The sequence below is a fragment of the Euprymna scolopes genome, chromosome 40 (assembly GCF_053919585.1).
Source record: "Euprymna scolopes isolate OS-2025 chromosome 40, ASM5391958v1, whole genome shotgun sequence".
NCBI classification, from domain to species: Eukaryota; Metazoa; Mollusca; class Cephalopoda; order Sepiida; family Sepiolidae; genus Euprymna; species Euprymna scolopes.
This window is the reverse complement of record NC_136521.1, coordinates 19,029,128-19,052,071: the sequence shown is the minus strand read 5'-3', so window position 1 is coordinate 19,052,071 and position 22,944 is coordinate 19,029,128. Positions and strand designations below refer to the sequence as shown.

Genomic DNA, 22,944 nt, shown 5'->3' with positions numbered 1-22,944 from the left:
ATATCTTAGCACTAAGTGAGACTAACCTACACTCCTCCATCCCCTCTAACTACTTTAACATGCCTGGATATCTCCCACTCTGCCGTAAGGACTCTGACAGACATATGCACGGACTTGGAGTTTACATTCGTAACACCCTTCCCTTGACTAGAGAAACAAACCTAGAAACGGATGATCAAGCCTTTATGTGCTTTAGACTAATCATGCAACACAACATTAGCTACTTTTACTTTCTCTACCGCTCTCCCTCGACCCAAGACTGCACCATAATAAACAAAGTATCTGACAGCATAGACACAGCACTCTCCTTCGACACTAGCGCCCAAGTACATGTATTTGGTGACTTTAATGTTCATCATAAAAACTGGCTTGGATTCTCTACTTACACAGATGCAGCAGGCAGCGCAACTCATAGCTTCTCTGTATCTCACTCCCTATCACAAATTGTTACTTTTCCAACCCGCTTCCCTGATCAGGAAGAACAACACGCATCATTATTAGATCTGTTTTTGACCACAGTTCCTGATGACTGTGTAACGAAAGCCGACAGCCCACTTGGGAACGCTGATCATGCGGTGATAATGGTTGAAATCGCCCTAAACTCTAGACCCAAAACTGAAGAGCCAGTGCTCAAAACAACAAGATATTATAAAAAGGCTGACTGGGAAGCAATCAGAGATCTTATCAGAGACGCCCCATGGGGAAATATTTTTTCTCTTCCTGCTGAACAGTGTGCAACCGAGACCACTGAATGGTTCAAAACTGCAATCGAAGCGCATTCCCATGCAGAAATTCTATAGCAAGCCCCACTCTCCCCAATGGTTTACTTCGACTTGCGCAACTGCCATTGCCCAAAGGCAGCATGCATTCCGCAGGTTTAACCGACATAAGTCTAGTTCAAACAGACAGAAGTACATAGAAGCTAGAAGTAACGTTAAGAAAGAAATAGCGACAGCTAAGAGGGAATTTACGGAAACCACTAAAAAACGCATCGAAGCACAAAAACTAGGAACTCGTGACTTCTGGAAAATCTACAACAGTGTAGTAAATAATGGGCAATCAACAATTCCTCCACTAACCAACAATCATGAGATTCTTTGCTCAGCAACCAAGAAGGCTAACATGCTTGCCAGTCGGTTTGCCTCAAACTCCACACTGGACCCTCTAAACCACCCCCTACCTCAATTTCCTATGCGGACAGACGCCACGCTTGACGATCTAATAATCACCCCTGCTCAGGTGCATGCTATCATAAAAAACCTTGACACTTCAAAAGCATGTGGACCCGACCTCATCCCAGCTGTGCTATTAAAAAAGTGCTCAGCCGAAGTAGCTCCAGTTCTCTCCAAACTCTACAAAAAATGCCTTAATGAATCTTGCTTTCCGGGCTGCTGGAAAACTGCTTCTGTGGTACCAGTATTCAAGAATTCTGGCGAAAGAACTGACCCATTAAATTATCGTCCTATTAGCCTCCTCCCACTTTTTGCCAAAATATTTGAGACCTTAATTAACGATGCTCTAGTCCAGCACCTTACAGATTCTAAACTTCTGACCGACCAACAATATGGATTTAGACAAGCCCGTTCCACGGCAGACATCCTCACTGTAATCTCTGAACGCATATACCATTCACTGGACAAAGCGGGAGAGGGCAGAGCGGTAGCTCTAGATATATCCAAGGCTTTTGACAGGGTATGGCATGAGGGTCTTCTCAGGAAGATTAGATCATACGATATCACTGGTAGAATACTTAACATAATTAAATCCTTCTTAGATAAGAGAAAAATCCAGGTTGTCCTCGACGGTCGTACATCTAAACAATATGATATAAATGCGGGAGTGCCCCAGGGATCTATCCTTGGACCTCTGCTGTTCCTGATATTCATAAATGACCTCCCTGACAAAATTGACTCTGAGATGGGTATATATGCTGATGACACCACACTCTATAGCAGGCACGACAGAAAAACAAATGAACATATATCTAAAGTAATGGCAGAAACACTAGAGGATGACCTCCAATCAGCAGTGGAATGGGGACAAAAATGGATGATAACGTTCAATGCCGCCAAGACAAAACTGGTTTCATTCAATAATTACAAGAAACCTTCTCTACCACCTATAGCAATTGCCAACGACTCTTTATCTGAGAGTATGTCTCTCAAGCTCCTTGGCCTAACGTTCACAGGAAACATGAGCTGGAACAATTACATCGAGAGCATTGCCAGGGCCGCTGCGAGGAAGGTGGGCTCTCTCTACCGTGCTAGAAAACTTCTAACACCCGAAAGTATCCTGTACCTCTACAAGGCCACTATTCGCCCATGTATGGAGTATTGCTGTCATATTTGGGCTGGTGCATCGGCTACTAGTCTCTCGCTCCTTGACAGGGTTCAAAAGAGAGTCGCAAATCTGATAGGCCCCGAACTGGCATCTAAGCTTCAGCCTCTGTCCCATCGTCGAAACGTTGCATCCCTCTGCCTGTTCTACAAATATTATAATGGTGAATGCTCTGATGAACTGCAATCACTTGTGCCCCCACGACGTAAACACCCTCGAGAGACCCGACAAGCTGCAAAATCCCACCCCCACACTGTAGAGATCCCTAGATGTAAAAGATCTTTCTACTCCAGTAGTTTCTTCCCCAGAACTGCTAGACTTTGGAATTCCATTCCAGGTCACTGCTTCCCACACTGTACTGACTTGCATAAGTTCAAGTGCAATGTGAACCAACATCTCGCTGCCCAAATCCCTACAAAGTACCCCAGTAGATGTTTCCCCTGATAGTAGCCCCCTACACCAAAGTGGCAATGTGCCTTGTTAGGGGTGAAAATGTAATAAAAAAAAATTAAAATAAAAAAAAGTCGAACACTTTCCATGAAAATAACGATAAAGCAGAGACAAACTCGCAACATCTCTTCTGTGAGATAGAGGTTGCAGTGAAGAGAAAAGGACATCTCCCACCAGGCCACGAAGTCTATTTTGAACCCTATCAAGGCAGGACAAGTCTTTTCTAGCAGCTCCTGCCCATATGTGTCAACAATATTCCATCCTTGGACGTATCTGGCTCTTATATAGATAGAGAATTGCATCAGCAGTGAGATATCTACTGGATCGATAGAAGGATCCAACCATTTTTCCAGCGGCCTTGGCAACAGATTTGATGTATGTACTCCATTTAAGATCAGGAGTAAAGGTCAAGCCCAGAAGCCTGTCAAACTTGAGGCCTCCCCAAGACGAGAGCCATTCATTTTAATTGATGCCAGATGGGGATCAGAACGTTGATGATGTAAAGATAGAAGTTTGGTTTTAGATGCATTAAAAGTAACCAGCCACTCCTTTCCCCATTCTACAACGTGATCAAGATCAGAGGAGAGAGAATCGGAGAGAACTTGGTCGTTTACTGTCTTTTTTTTTTTTTTTTTTTTTTTTTTTTACAGCAGAAAAACATGTTTTTATGAGAGTGCGTTGAAGTCAGCCATTATGGAAATTTTTAACACATCACGGGGAGATAACTCCATGTAAAGCGCTGACACTCCCTCCCCATCTTTATTACTAGCTTTTCTTCCTAAAAATCGAACCTTTTGCTCGGTATCATAACAATTTTTTTTACGCTGTAAAAAAAAAAAAAAAAAAAAAAAAAAATGGCTTACCTTTAGAGTACGTTGATACAATAATATTGCCACTGTATTGATTATCATTTAAATCTCTTGCAAGGACGATGTAAACTTGCCGATTCTCAAGTAATCGTGAAGATGATGAAGACTGGCATGTATATCTAGCCTAAAAAAAATATAAAATTCAAATTATTCATGAATAACAGAAATAAGAAAACAAAACAAGAAAAAATTCTTCTACTAAATGCGAGTCAATCAACGTGTGTTTGTCTAAGGATTTTTAACTAAAATAGAACGTAAAATATTACTTAGTTCTGAGATGTTTGAACAAAAGTTGTTTTAATTGTTCTAATTAATGGTAACTTATAAATAACTGAGTAAATCATTCATCTCTCTTAACTATAGTATCTACTATAACCAAGTTCAGAAAACCAAAAAACTTCAGATCAAACTCTTGAGATTCATGTAAGTAATTTAAGTGAATGGATGTTATTTTATTAAAAATTCAGTGCTTTGAAAAGTCAATGTAATTTTTTACATCTTAGCTGTTACATTCTTAGTGATTACAGGTGTGTGGATACGATTCCTGTACATTAAGCCACCATTTTTGGTGTTGTAGATATACACGTGTCTCAGATGGCCAAAAGCCAAGAGACAGTTGGATTCAATTACATATGCATCTTTAAACAGTTTGTTTCAGACAAAAAAGGGGATACAAAAATATAAGCTGTTAATAACAGACATAGGTACTTAAGGAATTCATTACAATCGCAATCACAATGAATAAGAATGTTAAACGGTAGTGACACATGGACTGAGGGTCATGTGCGTTTGGTGTGCTTGGGATATAAGAGTGGTAAATTCCAGTGACCAGTGATTGCCTGCTTATATTTTGAAGAGTCCATCACTAGACGAAGTCAGTGCATATCGTCTTGCCCGGGTGCATGCTTGACTAGAGAGAGTGGGTTATAGTTATGGTACAGCTCTCAGACAGGCGTACATTAGTGGCAACATTTAATTTTTGATTTTTTTTTTAAATGAACATGAAAGGTGTAAACACGTGAATAAGTGCATCATTATTATAGATTATTTTAATGCTTAGTTATCATTATTATAGATTATTTTAATGCTTAGTTATCATTATTATAGATTATTTTAATGCTCAGTTATCATTATTACAGATTATTTTAATGCTTAGTTATCATTATTACAGATTATTTTAATGCTTAGTTATCATTATTATAGATTATTTTAATGCTCAGTTATCATTATTACAGATTATTTTAATGCTCAGTTATCATTATTATAGATTATTTTAATGCTCAGTTATCATTATTACAGATTATTTTAATGCTCAGTTATCATTATTGCAGATTATTTTAATGCTCAGTTATCATTATTGCAGATTATTTTAATGCTCAGTTATCATTATTACAGATTATTTTAATGCTCAGTTATCATTATTACAGATTATTTTAATGCTCAGTTATAATTATTGCAGATTATTTTAATGCTCAGTTATCATTATTGCAGATTATTTTAATGCTCAGTTATCATTATTACAGATTATTTTAATGCTCAGTTATCATTATTACAGATTATTTTAATGCTCAGTTATCATTATTGCAGATTATTTTAATGCTCAGTTATCATTATTGCAGATTATTTTAATGCTCAGTTATCATTATTACAGATTATTTTAATGCTTAGTTATCATTATTATAGATTATTTTAATGCTCAGTTATCATTATTACAGATTATTTTAATGCTCAGTTATCATTATTATAGATTATTTTAATGCTCAGTTATCATTATTACAGATTATTTTAATGCTCAGTTATCATTATTGCAGATTATTTTAATGCTCAGTTATCATTATTGCAGATTATTTTAATGCTCAGTTATCATTATTACAGATTATTTTAATGCTCAGTTATCGTTATTACAGATTATTTTAATGCTCAGTTATTATTATAGATTATTTTAATGCTCAGTTATCAATATTACAGATTATTTTAATGCTCAGTTATTATTATAGATTATTTTAATGCTCAGTTATCATTATTGCAGATTATTTTAATGCTCAGTTATCGTTATTATAGATTATTTTAATGCTCAGTTATCGTTATTACAGATTATTTTAATGCTCAGTTATTATTATAGATTATTTTAATGCTCAGTTATTATTATAGATTATTTTAATGCTCAGTTATCATTATTACAGATTATTTTAATGCTCAGTTATTATTATAGATTATTTTAATGCTCAGTTATTATTATAGATTATTTTAATGCTCAGTTATCATTATTATAGATTATTTTAATGCTCAGTTATCATTATTACAGATTATTTTAATGCTCAGTTATTATTATAGATTATTTTAATGCTCAGTTATTATTATAGATTATTTTAATGCTCAGTTATCATTATTGCAGATTATTTTAATGCTCAGTTATCGTTATTATAGATTATTTTAATGCTCAGTTATCGTTATTACAGATTATTTTAATGCTCAGTTATTATTATAGATTATTTTAATGCTCAGTTATTATTATAGATTATTTTAATGCTCAGTTATTATTATAGATTATTTTAATGCTTAGTTATCATTATTGCAGATTATTTTAATGCTCAGTTATCGTTATTATAGATTATTTTAATGCTCAGTTATCGTTATTACAGATTATTTTAATGCTCAGTTATTATTATAGATTATTTTAATGCTCAGTTATTATTATAGATTATTTTAATGCTCGGTTATCATTATTACAGATTATTTTAATGCTCAGTTATCGTTATTACAGATTATTTTAATGCTCAGTTATTATTATAGATTATTTTAATGCTCAGTTATCATTATTACAGATTATTTTAATGCTCAGTTATCGTTATTATAGATTATTTTAATGCTCAGTTATCGTTATTATAGATTATTTTAATGCTCAGTTATCGTTATTATAGATTATTTTAATGCTCAGTTATCATTATTACAGATTATTTTAATGCTCAGTTATCATTATTACAGATTATTTTAATGCTCAGTTATCATTATTACAGATTATTTTAATGCTCGGTTATCATTATTACAGATTATTTTAATGCTCAGTTATCATTATTGCAGATTATTTTAATGCTCAGTTATCGTTATTATAGATTATTTTAATGCTCAGTTATCGTTATTACAGATTATTTTAATGCTCAGTTATTATTATAGATTATTTTAATGCTCAGTTATTATTATAGATTATTTTAATGCTCAGTTATCATTATTACAGATTATTTTAATGCTCAGTTATTATTATAGATTATTTTAATGCTCAGTTATTATTATAGATTATTTTAATGCTCAGTTATCATTATTACAGATTATTTTAATGCTCAGTTATTATTATAGATTATTTTAATGCTCAGTTATTATTATAGATTATTTTAATGCTCAGTTATCATTATTGCAGATTATTTTAATGCTCAGTTATCGTTATTATAGATTATTTTAATGCTCAGTTATCGTTATTACAGATTATTTTAATGCTCAGTTATTATAATAGATTATTTTAATGCTCAGTTATTATTATAGATTATTTTAATGCTCAGTTATTATTATAGATTATTTTAATGCTTAGTTATCATTATTGCAGATTATTTTAATGCTCAGTTATCGTTATTATAGATTATTTTAATGCTCAGTTATCGTTATTACAGATTATTTTAATGCTCAGTTATTATTATAGATTATTTTAATGCTCAGTTATTATTATAGATTATTTTAATGCTCGGTTATCATTATTACAGATTATTTTAATGCTCAGTTATCGTTATTACAGATTATTTTAATGCTCAGTTATTATTATAGATTATTTTAATGCTCAGTTATCATTATTACAGATTATTTTAATGCTCAGTTATCGTTATTATAGATTATTTTAATGCTCAGTTATCGTTATTATAGATTATTTTAATGCTCAGTTATCGTTATTATAGATTATTTTAATGCTCAGTTATCATTATTACAGATTATTTTAATGCTCAGTTATCATTATTACAGATTATTTTAATGCTCAGTTATCATTATTACAGATTATTTTAATGCTCGGTTATCATTATTACAGATTATTTTAATGCTCGGTTATCATTATTACAGATTATTTTAATGCTCGGTTATCATTATTACAGATTATTTTAATGCTCGGTTATCATTATTACAGATTATTTTAATGCTCAGTTATCATTATTACAGATTATTTTAATGCTCAGTTATTATTATAGATTATTTTAATGCTCAGTTATTATTATAGATTATTTTAATGCTCGGTTATCATTATTACAGATTATTTTAATGCTCAGTTATCGTTATTACAGATTATTTTAATGCTCAGTTATTATTATAGATTATTTTAATGCTCAGTTATCATTATTACAGATTATTTTAATGCTCAGTTATCGTTATTATAGATTATTTTAATGCTCAGTTATCGTTATTATAGATTATTTTAATGCTCAGTTATCGTTATTATAGATTATTTTAATGCTCAGTTATCATTATTACAGATTATTTTAATGCTCAGTTATCATTATTACAGATTATTTTAATGCTCAGTTATCATTATTACAGATTATTTTAATGCTCGGTTATCATTATTACAGATTATTTTAATGCTCGGTTATCATTATTACAGATTATTTTAATGCTCGGTTATCATTATTACAGATTATTTTAATGCTCGGTTATCATTATTACAGATTATTTTAATGCTCAGTTATTATTATAGATTATTTTAATGCTCAGTTATCATTATTACAGATTATTTTAATGCTCAGTTATTATTATAGATTATTTTAATGCTCAGTTATCATTATTACAGATTATTTTAATGCTCAGTTATCGTTATTATAGATTATTTTAATGCTCAGTTATCATTATTACAGATTATTTTAATGCTCAGTTATCATTATTACAGATTATTTTAATGCTCAGTTATCATTATTACAGATTATTTTAATGCTCAGTTATCATTATTACAGATTATTTTAATGCTCAGTTATTATTATAGATTATTTTAATGCTCAGTTATTATTATTGATTATTTTAATGCTCAGTTATTATTATAGATTATTTTAATGCTCAGTTATCATTATTACAGATTATTTTAATGCTCAGTTATCATTATTACAGATTATTTTAATGCTCGGTTATCATTATTACAGATTATTTTAATGCTCGGTTATCATTATTACAGATTATTTTAATGCTCGGTTATCATTATTACAGATTATTTTAATGCTCGGTTATCATTATTACAGATTATTTTAATGCTCGGTTATCATTATTACAGATTATTTTAATGCTCATTTATCATTATTATAGATTATTTTAATGCTCAGTTATCATTATTACAGATTATTTTAATGCTCAGTTATCGTTATTACAGATTATTTTAATGCTCAGTTATTATTATAGATTATTTTAATGCTCAGTTATCGTTATTATAGATTATTTTAATGCTCAGTTATCGTTATTACAGATTATTTTAATGCTCAGTTATCATTATTACAGATTATTTTAATGCTCAGTTATCGTTATTACAGATTATTTTAATGCTCAGTTATCAATATTACAGATTATTTTAATGCTCATTTATCATTATTATAGATTATTTTAATGCTCAGTTATCATTATTACAGATTATTTTAATGCTCAGTTATCGTTATTACAGATTATTTTAATGCTCAGTTATCGTTATTACAGATTATTTTAATGCTCAGTTATCATTATTACAGATTATTGTAATGCTCAGTTATCATTATTACAGATTATTTTAATGCTCGGTTATCATTATTACAGATTATTTTAATGCTTAGTTATCGTTATTACAGATTATTTTAATGCTCAGTTATCATTATTACAGATTATTTTAATGCTCAGTTGTCATTATTACATATTATTTTAATGCTTAGTTATCCTTATTACAGATTATTTTAATGCTCAGTTATCGTTATTACAGATTATTTTAATGCTCAGTTATCATTATTACAGATTATTTTTATGCTCAGTTACTGTTATTACAGATTATTTTAATGCTCAGTTGTCATTATTACAGATTATTTTAATGCTCAGTTGTCATTATTACAGATTATTTTAATGCTCAGTTGTCATTATTACAGATTATTTTAATGCTTAGTTATCATTATTACAGATTATTTTAATGCTCAGTTATCGTTATTACAGATTATTTTAATGCTCAGTTATCATTATTACAGATTATTTTAATGCTCAGTTATCGTTATTACAGATTATTTTAATGCTCAGTTATCATTATTACAGATTATTTTAATGCTCAGTTATCGTTATTACAGATTATTTTAATGCTCAGTTATTATTACAGATTATTTTAATGCTTAGTTATTATTACAGATCATTTTAATGCTCAGTTATCATTATTACAGATTATTTTAATGCTCAGTTATCATTATTACAGATTATTTTAATGCTCAGTTATCAATATTACAGATTATTTTTATGCTCAGTTATCGTTATTACAGATTATTTTAATGCTTAGTTATCATTATTACAGATTATTTTAATGCTCAGTTATCAATATTACAGATTGGTTTAATGCTCAGTTATCATTATTACAAATTGTTTTAATGCTCAGTTATCGTTATTACAGATTATTTTAATGTTCAGTTATCATTATACCTACTCCCAGCCTAAAACAATAATTTCGAACCTAATTAAACTGAGAATTATCCTTAAACTATCTGTGTTACGATGTTTCGATGTGCATTGGATGAGATGCGTGATGAGCGTGATCACTAACATTACATCAATAGATTGTGTAATGTATAAAATATTTACGTCATTGATAATAAGCGTTACAGTACAGCTGCCAATAAAGAAATCTTCAAATTCAATTTTGATGTACTGTCTTTGGTCTACAGCTTGGAACCGCATTTCACAACGCTGAGTATCATATTCTTTTTGTCCATTTGTCCTCAAGGTGATAACTGCTCGCTGATTGGCGGAAATTTCGATGAAGCCTTGCATGCTGCAGTCAAATCTCCTATCCATAACGTCTGAAATAAACACAAAACAAATTTAAAAAACATCAAACTGTTAATAAACAAACCAGCAGAGCTAACCAGCATCACCCTGCATTCTAATTTTCAGGAAAAAAAATTAAATAAAAATAAAATTAAGCAATCTATTTAATACTGCAATTTGAAACGTTTAATTGTTTTTATGGAAATTGCTCCAGACCAGGCATAAAGCAACTTTATGTAAGGAACTAAATAACAATAAAACAAATACTTCTACTAGCCAATGATAAGATAGATTCCTCCTTTATAAGAAACGTTGTTCATGGAATATGAGGACTAAAGAACAAAATAATGTAACGTAACATGTGGCCGCAGCCGAGATTTTGTCGTGGAATTCAAATCTTGTCCGTAGCTGATTACTTTATGCTTCGCTAGGGCTATCAAGGGTATTTTTTTATCGTGACGCTATCACTAGATGGATTGCCTATCACAGCTTAAGAGAGGCCCATCTACCCTCGAGAGAAGGAAAGACTGCTGGTATTTTACTTTGTAGTACATACAGCGCTTTGCCTTCCCAAATGGTTACCCATCTGGTACTGGCCAGGTTTAACTTCGGTGATCTGGCGAGAACCGGTGTGTCAATGTGATTGTGCCAAACAAAATAAGGTAAGTGAGTATTTTGGAATCATAATTCCTAGGTGAGGTTTGAATATTTGAATATTTTTTTGTTTGTTTTTGTTTTAAATTTATATTCATCTCAAACAAGGCACAAATTGCCATTGACACATTCACGGGCTACTGCAAATTTCGGGTTAGATTTAGATTAATATTTTAAATGGAGAGTTGTGCAGTGAGATGTTTGTTCACATTACATTTAAATTTCTACACATTGGTATGGTTGGGGAATCAGGGAGGAGATTCCAAGCACGTGTGGTTTGAGGAAAGAAATCATTAAAGTAGAATATTTTCCAGCATCTAAAAACCTCTATAGGGAAGGTATGTGATTTTTCTTTGCTAGTCAGGTTAGTTGAAGTATTTCTGTTGAAGGGATACAAGTTACAGCCCAAAGATGAACATGATAAAGTAAACTCCTTTTGTAATAACATGTTGGCTGATTAATTGGCATAACTAATGGTGGGTGCGTGAAACAGCAAATTTTGTGTGGGAGGATACAGAAACGATCCGCAAGAATACTGAGACAGTAACCAGGAAATTCAGAGGTGCTTATAGGTAGATTATATATATATATATATATATATATATATACACACGCATACACACAAGGTGTCCCAGAAGTCGCACACCACATGTTTATATATATATCTATAATATAAAGCTGAACGTCTGTGCATGATGTGTCTGGTCACGAATAGGCTCCTATATGGTTGACTATTATAGAAAACTGATCACATATAATGATAGAAGATGTATCGAGACACAGGAATGTGTATGTTTGATCTGGCATAATGATGATTCATTAAAATTGTGGGGTCTGTGTACGCATCTGGTCCACAAAGTATGGAAATAAAAAATTTAAAAAACATTTACAAGTGTTTTTGATATAGATGTACATAATAGTTTGATATGTTTTAACTTAAATAGGGATGGTATGATAAAATTGTGGGGTCTGCATTCACGCCTGGCCTCCATAGTATAGAAATAGGCACAAACTTTAATAAAGACTTTTCATATCTATCTGCGTAAGTATACTTTGATAATTATGTTTCAGTTTGAAGAAATATGGTATAATAAAATGATGGGGTGTTTGTTCACACCCGATCTCCATAGAATGGAAATATGTCACAAAGTTTAACTAGGTTTTTTTAATATAGATCCACAGAACATTGTGATAAGTGTTTCAGTGTGAACAGGTATGGAATAATAAATTATGGGGTTTATCTATTTTTACTTTCATCATATTTTGCTTTGGTTTTGATACCCTCAAATTCGAAGCTATCTCTTTACAACCCTTCCTTTTCATAACCTATCATACTTTCATAAATCAGAGTCCATTTTCTGTAGGCTGTTTTTGAACCCAGTTAATGATGGGTACTTTTGCTAGTATATATATATATATATATATATATATATATATATATATGTAGAGAGAGAGAGAGAGTGACCCCAAAAAAAAAAACAGAGGACATTCAATTGTTTTTCTGAGCATTTAACAGTCAATGGAGAAAAAAAGGCCAAAGACTAGTGATTTGATGTGATGTTTTGATTATAATAAACTAGTTATGACCAAAGTTTCATTTCATTCGGACAAAACACTAAGAAACTGTGCTTAATTAGAGTTGGGGCCCGTTTTTTTGGGTCACCCTGTATATATGGGGGGGGGTTCAGATTTTATTGGATATTGGTGAGAAAGTAACAATACAAGAAAGAGTTAAATTGTTTTTTATGTTTGGAAGCGATGAACAATTCAACCGCACTCATCCCGAGCGAGGAAGACCATTGGACCATACCACTGTCTGCGGTTTGATCAAACGTTTCCAAGAAACTGGCTCAGTTGCTGACCGTGACAGATGTTTGTTTTGGCGAATGTTGCTAGAAACCCCGTGAAATCAGTAAAGAAAATAAAGCAAATCATCGTATACTTAAGATAAATTTCATAAATAAAGAGAATTGATGCATGTATCATTGCAGAGGCTGAACAATTTGAGCATCTATTATGATTAGGATGAATAAAATTGATATTCATATGGATTTTTATAATGGTGTCCGACTTCTGGGACACCCTATATATCTATATAATATATATTTTGTATTCCTACATGTCAACACATAGGAAATAAATACAGAAAAGATATAAACATTTATATATTTTTCATATTGATTTTTTATTCATATATATATATATATATATATATATATAACTACTTAATTTACTCACATAAAATTAATATACGAAAGTATAGATTTATGCGTAAACTTTAAGTATTTACTTCAAAAGTGCTCAATAGGTAGGTAGAGCTAATTAGTAATTTATAAAATATATATGGCGATTAAGCTACACTGAATATTCGGCGTTTCATCCACTCTAAGACTCCTCAGGCTTATGCACAAATTCTGTGGTTAAAAACGATAAACAACCACAGAATTCGCGCATAAGCCTGAGGAGTCTTAGAGTGGATGAAACGCCGAATATTCAGTGTAGCTTAATCGCCATATATATTTTATAAATTACTATATATATATATATATATATATATATATATAATGTCTCTCAGTTTTATCCCTTAAACAGTTATCTCCCTTGGCAGGACATTTTTCTTATAGATTTTCCCCTGACTCGACACCGGCAGATTCACCAGTGTTTTGTTCCCTAACTCAGCTACCTTTCTAGCCACATGGCTTGGTTTTTCATCTCTCATTATCCTTCGCCGTTTTAAGCCATCTCCGGTTACAAACATTGTATTATTCCCTTCTTAAAGACACTTTTTAATACCTTAATGTTATTTTTTATATTATTTCATTTTAACTACGAACTTTGTTTATTTTCTTTATCCATATGTTTGGCCTTATTTATAGCTGTTGTTTATTTCCTTACATATGACTCCCCGATTCAGCACTTTTATAACTTCGTTCGAGACTTTTTCTCTTTGTATTCTGAACAATGTTTTTTTTTGTTTCTTTCAGTTTTTTACCGTATCTACCGTCAATAAACCTTTATGGGATTTCCTGCCTTCAGAGTTTTGATTGCTAGTACGCGCTCAATGCTAACTGTTTAAGGATTGTATGTTTCTAAACAAACACATCCTGGGGACAGCATAGTAAAAAACGGAGGTTTCCCAGATGGACAGATAACACGTGGAGTACACTTCAACCGTCAAAACTACAAACCCTACCAACTGTGGCCGTGTTTACACAGTTCTTAGCGGATTACAGTTCTCCCACACGGAGATAAGAACTTATCCATCCTGTAAACGGACACTACTCCTATGATAGTGGTGCCCACACCATTCGTTTTATTCTTTTAGTTTGCCTTTAGACTTTGCCTTATTACGAACTACCTTTTCCTTCTCCCCTTCAACGATGTCAGACATGTCAAATCGCACAAGGTCTCATGTTTCTCCCTCCTGCAAGGAGTTGGGCATTAAATCCAATATAGGCACAAACTATCACGAAGTACTTAACAGATCAAGGCTGTACCTGGTCATTCAACCCTCCCCATGCCCCTCGTATGGGAGGAACTTGGGAAAGAATGATTGGCATGACCAAAAAGATATTGGACGCTATGTTCCTGCAGCACAAACAGAGATTGACCCATGAGATACCACCTTCTTGGCAGAGGTCACCTCCATATTCAACACTCAACCTCTTGTCCTGGTATCCACAGACCCAGATGAACCTGGCATACTTACACCTGCTACCCTCCTCACTCAAAGTGGCGACATCCTTCACACACAAACACAATTATGGACCCAAAGATATCCTCAAAAGTCAATAGAAATTTATCCAACATCTGGTTGAAACTTTCTGGAGCAGATGGAGAAGAGAATACTTGTCTTCGATCCAAACACACACCAAGTGGAGATCAGATAAACCTAACTTAGAACCAGGGAACGTGGTGTTGTTCAAAGACAACCAGGCTGCGAGAAACGAGTGACCCTTAGGACTTATCACACGTGTGTTTTCCAGTTAAACAACCTAGTGAAGAAAGTGGAAGTCAAGATTTCCAGAAAGGATGGCACCAGGCTCCTCCTCAGACCCATTAGAGAGATTTTCCTTCTTTGTACCAAGAATTAGAAAACTTATGACGTCTAAGATGTCAGGCGAGGAGTATTATGTCTCTCAGTTTTGTTCCTTACACAGTTATCTCCCTTGGCAGGACATTTTTCTTATAGACTCGACACAGGCAAATTGACTGGTGTTTTGTCCCCTAACTCAGCTACCTTTCTAGCCGCATGGCTTGGTTTTTCATTTCATTATCCTTCGCCGTTTTAAGCCATCTCCGGTAAGAAACATTGTATTATCCCCTTCTTAAAGACACTTTTTAATACCTTAATGTTATTTTTTATATTATTTCATTTTAACTACGAACTTTGTTTATTTTCTTTATCCATATGTTTGGCCTTATTTATAGCTGTTGTTTATTTCCTTACATATGACTCCCCGATTCAGCCCTTTTATAACTTCGTTCAAGACTTTTACTCTTTGTATTCTGAACAATGTTTTTTTTTTTTTGTTTCTTTCAGCTTTTTACAGTATCTACTTTTAACCTGTTTATGGGATTTCCTTCAGAGTTTTGATTGCTAGTACGCGTTCAATGCTAACTGTTTAAGGATCGTATGTTTCTAAACAAACGCATCCTGGGGACAGTATATATATATATATATATATATATATATATAAATGTAATTCTTGGTTTATTCAAAGTCCATAAAACCATATTTCTACATTACCAATTTAATTGAAATTTTCAGAAAATTTATGTGTAAAGTCAAGGAATGTTTGCATGTTATTAAAATAAATTAAGATCGTTAAGATCGCAAATTATAAAAATATATTAAATAAAATAAAAATATTTTTCGTAACTGCGAGACTGTCCACCATTTCATTTCCGGTAGAAATTAGCCTTTCACGTGCACCACACGTGGACAACTTTCGAATTACAACATTTAACTATCTAATTAATAGATGGGTAAAAAGAAAAGAAATAAAATCCTATTTTTTAAATTATATATATATATATTGTACTTTAACCTTACAATTGAATAAAAAAACATAAAACTAATTAAACTTTGAAATACAATTTAAAAAATAGCGCGGATCGGTAAGTGCATTAGCACCATTTGTTTATCTTAATTTTTTATTTTTAAAAGCTTTCCTCGCGAAGCCTACCTTTTTTTTTTTTTTTTTTTTTTTTACATAGGCATCACCACATTATCAAGGCCCAGAGGCCACTCAAGGATAAGGGTTAAAGAGTGTACAGTAGAAATTGGTCAATATAGTAATCATTAGTAATGAAAATTTGGTAAATTTAATAACTTATATGGAACGGCTCATCAAGAACTTATTTACTTTAGACTTGAACACAACCATATTGTAGTCAGCCGGAAAGCAGGAAAACGGAAGACAATTCCACAGGCGTGCAGTTCTAAGAAAGAAGCTTTGTTCATGGAATCTACGTTTAGGTTTAGGCACAGATAAAGAGTGGGGGAAATTATTGATAGTGTTTACAGCTAGACGAGTGTTTCTTGTGAAAGTTTGGCGAGGGGGGACCATAGATTGAAGCTCAGTTGAACACTTTCCATGAAAATAACGATACATCAGAGACAAACTCGCAACATCTCTTCTGTGAGATAGAGGTTGCAAGGAGGAGAAAAGGACATCTCCTACGAGGCTACGAAGTCTATTTTGAACTCTATCAAGGCAGGACAAGTCCTTTCTAGCAGCTCCTGCCCAGATGTGGCAACAGTATTCCATCCTTGGACGTACCTGGCTCTTATATAGGTAGAGAATAGCATCAGCAGTGAGATATCTACTGGATCGATAGAAAGATCCCACCATTTTTCCAGCGGCCTTGGCAACAGATTTGATATACGTGTTCCATTTAAGATCAGGAGTAATGGTCAAGCCCAGAAGCTTGTCAAAACTTGAGGCCTCCTGAAGACGAGAGCCATTCATTTCAATTGATGACAAATGTGGATTAGAATGTTGATGATGTAGAGAGAGAAGCTTGGTTTAAATTTGTCTAATTTTTAATTTCTAATGTTATTGGAAAAAAAAAAAAAAAAAAAAAAAAAAAAAAGGGGATATGAAGAATTACTCCACCCTCGAAAATTCCTTTAAAATTACCACTCTTATAGGTTTTCGGGGTCGCTGAAAACGAAAATAATGTTTATAATTAAGGCAAACAAGTAGTTTCCAAGATATGAAAAAATGTTAGTTTTAAAAAGTGGAGGATCACTTTTCCATAATAATTTAATGTAAAATGATCACCCACTTACCTGTTTAAATTGGTTGGAGGGGCAGGGGGTGTTTTGGCAGCCGCGGCCACCAAAACATCCCCCCCGCCCCTCCACCACCTCTCACCAAATGTAAACAGAATTTTTGTAAAATATTAAACAGTTCTTCTGTTCGGTTAATGTCGGCACGTTACTTATGTTAAAACAGTTAAATTGCATAAGCACCTGTTAAAAAACTATACAAATTCTATAATTGAATATCCCCCTCCAAAAAAAGAACGAAAAACAAACTGGCAATTCCCCCCTAAAAAAAAAAAAAAAATACTAGTGAGTGCATTTCTTCATATCTTGGAAACTACGTGTTTACTGGAATTTTAAAGGATTTTCCGAGGGTGGAAAGAAAGTCCCCCCCCCCAAAAAAAAATCGTGGCCACAAAGTGGGTGATCATTTTACGTTAAATTTTCCCAAACTTAACGTGTTCGATACAGTCTGCCGCCATTTGTATTTTTCAAATATACCGATAAACACTGCATGTTTTTGAACCGATGAAACATTATACATTACATAAAAACACTACAATGTTATCCAGTTAGCTAGAATATTTACTTTTCTTGCCTTTGATAACATTTATTTGTTATACATTTATTTTTTGACAACTTCTTTGTATCTGTGTTTAGTAATACAAACCCTTTTCATTTAGTTAGTCAACTCAAAAAACAGTGTTTATCGGTGTATTTGAAAAATACAAATGGTGGCAGACACTGTTGATTACGTTAAGTTTGAGAAAGTGAGTTAAAACTAAAAACTATACAAAATACTGTCACAAACCCACCGATTATGTCAGCCTATGTCATAGTAACATATTTGATGGGTTTTTGACACTGTATTGTATAGTTTTTAGTTTTCAACTTACTTTCCCAATCTTAACATATTCAACAGAATCTGCAACCATCTGTTTTTCGAGCCAATTAAACATTTTATATTACATAAAAACACTAAACAATTATCCAGTTAGGCAGAAACATACCTTACCTTTGCTTTCATTTATTTGTTTTTGGACAACTTTTTCGAATCTGTGTATAGTACCCCCCCCCCCATCACTAAAATATCAATTACTAACTCACATTTTTGTATACAGAAAACAAAAAAAACATTTAGCGTTTCAACATTTTTGCTACGTTCAGCTTTATCCACTGATTGTTGGTCGAGCCCAAGCCATGATTGACGGTAATCCCGAGGATCAGGATCTAATTCTGCAAGAGTACCATTTTTTTTTCATTTTCGCCTTTTTTTTTTTTTTTTTTACTTTTTGGAGTGGATTGCTGTACTAAGAATATAAGAAACATGTATTTTCTCTTTTTATTAGAATTTTTCATTACACCAAATTGAGCCACAGCAACGTGTGGCAGGGTACAGCTAGTATATATATATATATATATATATATATAAATAAATAAATACACACACACCAACACGTCACAACATTAAAGAGACATCAGTTATATAGACCCTGTTTATATACAATCACTCCCATTATATAACATCTATATGAAATGGACTACTGTATTTGTTAAAAGAAAAATTAATAAAAGAATACAAAGAGCAAAAAATAATTGTTCTTTGTTATGATTATGGCTGTTAACAACAATGAAAAAAAGAAAGAGATAAAATATACACACTCTTCCAACTGTCATCCTCGCCACGATTGCGGTGAAACATCACAACTGATTGAACTTACTATGACTGTCAACAAAACACAGCTATTAATTGGTTATGCATGCCAAACTATTTGTTGCACCCAAGGAAATTGTGACATCATGTTGCACACCTATGAATATGTAATCCTGCGGCTACATACTTAGAAAATGCAGTTGTGGGACAAGAGTGAAAAAGTAACAATCCTCATTGAAGTCAGTGTCTCCAACGGTGCTGGCTTAAACAGAGTGAGAAAGAGAAAAGAACTAAATACTAAGATTTAGTGTACAACATATGTAAGAGAAACTGGAATCTTAGGAAGATCTCTATCATTTCAGTAATCAAATAAGCTGTCGGGTTTATGAAAAATAATCTGGCAAATAGACATGCTGAACCAAGTGCAAGAGAGATCGAAACAATTATACTTAAATGGATGATTCGAATACTAAAAAGATCTCTCGGTTAAAATCTTTGAGAGAAAAAAAATCTATACACTGCCAACGGTCATCATTACTATGACTACAGAGATACATCACAACTTATTAAGCTTACTACTACTACATGTCAATAAAACAATTGTTAATTGGTTACGTGTGATAAAATATTTGTTGTGCCCGAGGGAACATGATACACTTAATCAGTTATACATTTAACAAAAGACACGTTGGAAGAAGAATCAACTTTCAATAAATCCGTTCAATATTGTACACTTTTACAGCTTTTAAAATGAAAACAAAATTACTTACAATTTCTCACATTTGCTAAAGTTGGGGTAAAAACTAATAAAAGAGTTCCAATGATTACAAGTGACTGGTGAGGTATTAATGTCGACCCCAGCAAACAATAGCAGCATCTTTTCCTCCTTCTGACCATTGTACTTTCTTCAAGCATTTTGCTAAATTGATTGTTGCTGTTCAATTCCAATCCATGATTTGTTTTTGTTTTCTGGATTCTTGACTTCAAACTCTAAAATAAAATAAATAAATAAAATGAAATTATATTATATAATAAAAAAAAAACAATGTATAAAACTCAATGTTTGTGTGTATTATGTTTGCGCTTCAGATAAAAAGGAATATACTTTTACATTTTATGTAGATTCTCTAATCTTTCTATGTAAAATTTCCTGGGGAAGACATTTGCACAGGGTGGAACGATAAAGTTTTCGCCCTAAAGAAAACAGCACTACGGCTTTATTTTAAAACTTTTATTGAAAAAAAAAAATCAATTCAGGGAGAGCTAACATCTATTCAATGTAGCCGTCTTCAGCTTCAATCACTGCCTCAATACAGGTCTGGAACTAGAAACATGCCTTTTCTACAAGCGCTGGTAGGAGCTCGGCAAATACTCCACGGATGGCGGCAATCAGGTTGGCTTTGGTGTTGTGGGAGGTGGGAGGTCATGTTGGTGATGTTCTCAGCGTATGACCAAACGAAGTAGTTCAGTGGGTTCAGGTCAGGGAAGGAGGAGGAAGGAAGCCAGTTAGAGAGGGGTAAAAAGTTGTAGCACTCCTCCTAAAGCCAACCTGGGGCTCTTTAGACTTGCACAGAGTTTTGCTGCCACACCCAGGATCTGCCAGTGGCCACCTGATTGCACCAGGGGATCACTCTTCAGCACACCCAAGTACACTTTGGTGTTGACTTTCAAGACGACTTTGAAGATGTGTGACCCTCACTTGAAACCAAACTAAAGACCATAAGCATGGCCAGAAACTTTGTTTTCATCCTCCTGGGAATGTCCCTGTCATTTATGGTAATCCAGCAATGCATTTTGAGGGTCCTGTTGAACATTGTCATTTCTATCACTCTTGGGATTTGTATACAACTGGCCAATTAGTAGATGGTCGGCAACAAAGAAAACCAGTTTTCATCAAATGGAAATGGAATCATGTCTTTTCTATGGCGGCAATTTTATCGTTCCACCTGGTATCCCCAAATGCACTTCTACAAGGGCTCTGAAGGCATAACGCAAAACATGAAACATATCCTATTTTTATTAAATTGAAATCCTATGTATAATATTTTCTGGAGAAAATGATGGGAAGTGACTCAAAATCCACCAAATTTTGATTTCTTTGTAATAAGTCAATCATTTTAATCTAGTTTGATACTTTTTGTACTTTGTATGCATTTTTATATGTACAACCCTATGTATTTTCCCTATTATTTTATAGATATCTCCATATATTTTATGTTTTCGCTATTTCTTTTTTCACTATATTTTATCTATCTTTTCTGCTTCTATATAGATATAGGGTATCTATTTGCATTTTCAAGCCTAATGTCCTTATGCCAGCATATATATATACGAAAATAAAAATCAAAGATGGTGTAACTAAAGCAAAGCAATTGCAATTACTCTTCAATTTTTTCAGATTTATGCAATCATGTCCACATTCCTTTTATTTTCATTTAAAGTTGATTAGTTCCTATTCTTATAATGAGACAGGGCAGAAAAGACAAAAAACATTGACATAATTAATTATTTGAATGTTTCTGTGCTATGAAACAGGTGCTGTCAAGAATTAAACATTTTAACATGCTGCAAGAAATAAACGGTAAGATGGACAACATCTTGGAATTTGGAATATAGACTTTTTCTCATTTATTTGTATATATTTTGTAATTACATCAAGCTTCATTAATTAAAGGGTGAAATATAATTGAATAAGCATATTTTTCCCATAAAGACATATTTTCAGAATGTGAGAGATTATATAGTTACTAGCAGGGCACCCAGCATTGCCCGGCTGTAAAATATGTTTAAATATGATATTTTGATTAATGCAGATTTCGTATTTATTATATTGAACCCAATATATAGTAATGATTTAAAGTATAAAAAAAAAAAAAATTTCTCTTGCGCCACCACTGAGAATCAAAATCAAAACGTTTAGCTTATGATTTATTTTTTCCTCTGCCGTTAATAACTGAGCGATGAAGGCATGTTTGCTGCAAAGCTAACAATTAAAACATGAGGCAATAGCTATTACATTATGCATGCATATTCGTAATGCCGGCATTCGACCTTCACCTGGCAAATTTCATTTTTTTAATTTTCACATTTTGTACCGATTTCCCGGGTTAAACCCCAAATATAAAGTTTTGTATGGGTTCAAATACCTTATATGAAGTTTCATGTCTGTAGACTAAAACCTGACAGGAGTTTAGTAGGCAAAATTTTTTAAATAAAAATATACATGCATACATATGGAAAGAGTTTTGTGTTTACTATAAACTTATTATGAAAGTATAAATCATGTAGAATATCTGCACGTAATAGTTAACTAAAGACGATCATCCTATGAGAAAACAGAAAAAAATAATAGGGAATTAATTAAAATGAATGTTCAAAAGAATATGCAAATTAGCTAGATCTTTTGCTAGTGAATGCAGTTCCACAACCCATATATAAGAAAGTTGTACTTTCTTTTTAAATAAATAGAAAGGGTTTTTAATATGAATATCAATATACAAAAAAAAAAAAAAATTTATAAGAGTATAGACTTCCACAGCCAAACAACACCGCAGCTCACAAAAGTTGGTTTGTTGGTTGTCATGGCTCTTGTGAGCTGCGACGTTGTTTGATCGTAGAAATAATTTTATATATATATATATATATATATATATATATATATATATATATCCTGGTTTGAGACTGTTGTCTGTCTAACCACACTG

At 32.5% G+C, this 22,944-nt stretch overlaps 1 protein-coding gene across 1 annotated transcript in view; it reads right to left on the bottom strand.

Moving 5' to 3' along the window:
* Nucleotides 1-22,944, bottom strand: part of LOC145265407 (uncharacterized) — an 80,605-nt gene that overhangs the window by 16,966 nt on the left and 40,695 nt on the right. The window contains exons 2-4 of the mRNA XM_080121234.1: nucleotides 20,011-20,230; nucleotides 10,473-10,690; nucleotides 3,651-3,780 (exon numbers count right to left, since the gene is read on the bottom strand). Coding sequence (XP_079977360.1) covers nucleotides 3,651-3,780; nucleotides 10,473-10,690; nucleotides 20,011-20,155 — 493 coding nt within the window. The 5' untranslated portion in view covers nucleotides 20,156-20,230. The remainder of the gene's footprint in view (nucleotides 1-3,650; nucleotides 3,781-10,472; nucleotides 10,691-20,010; nucleotides 20,231-22,944) is intronic.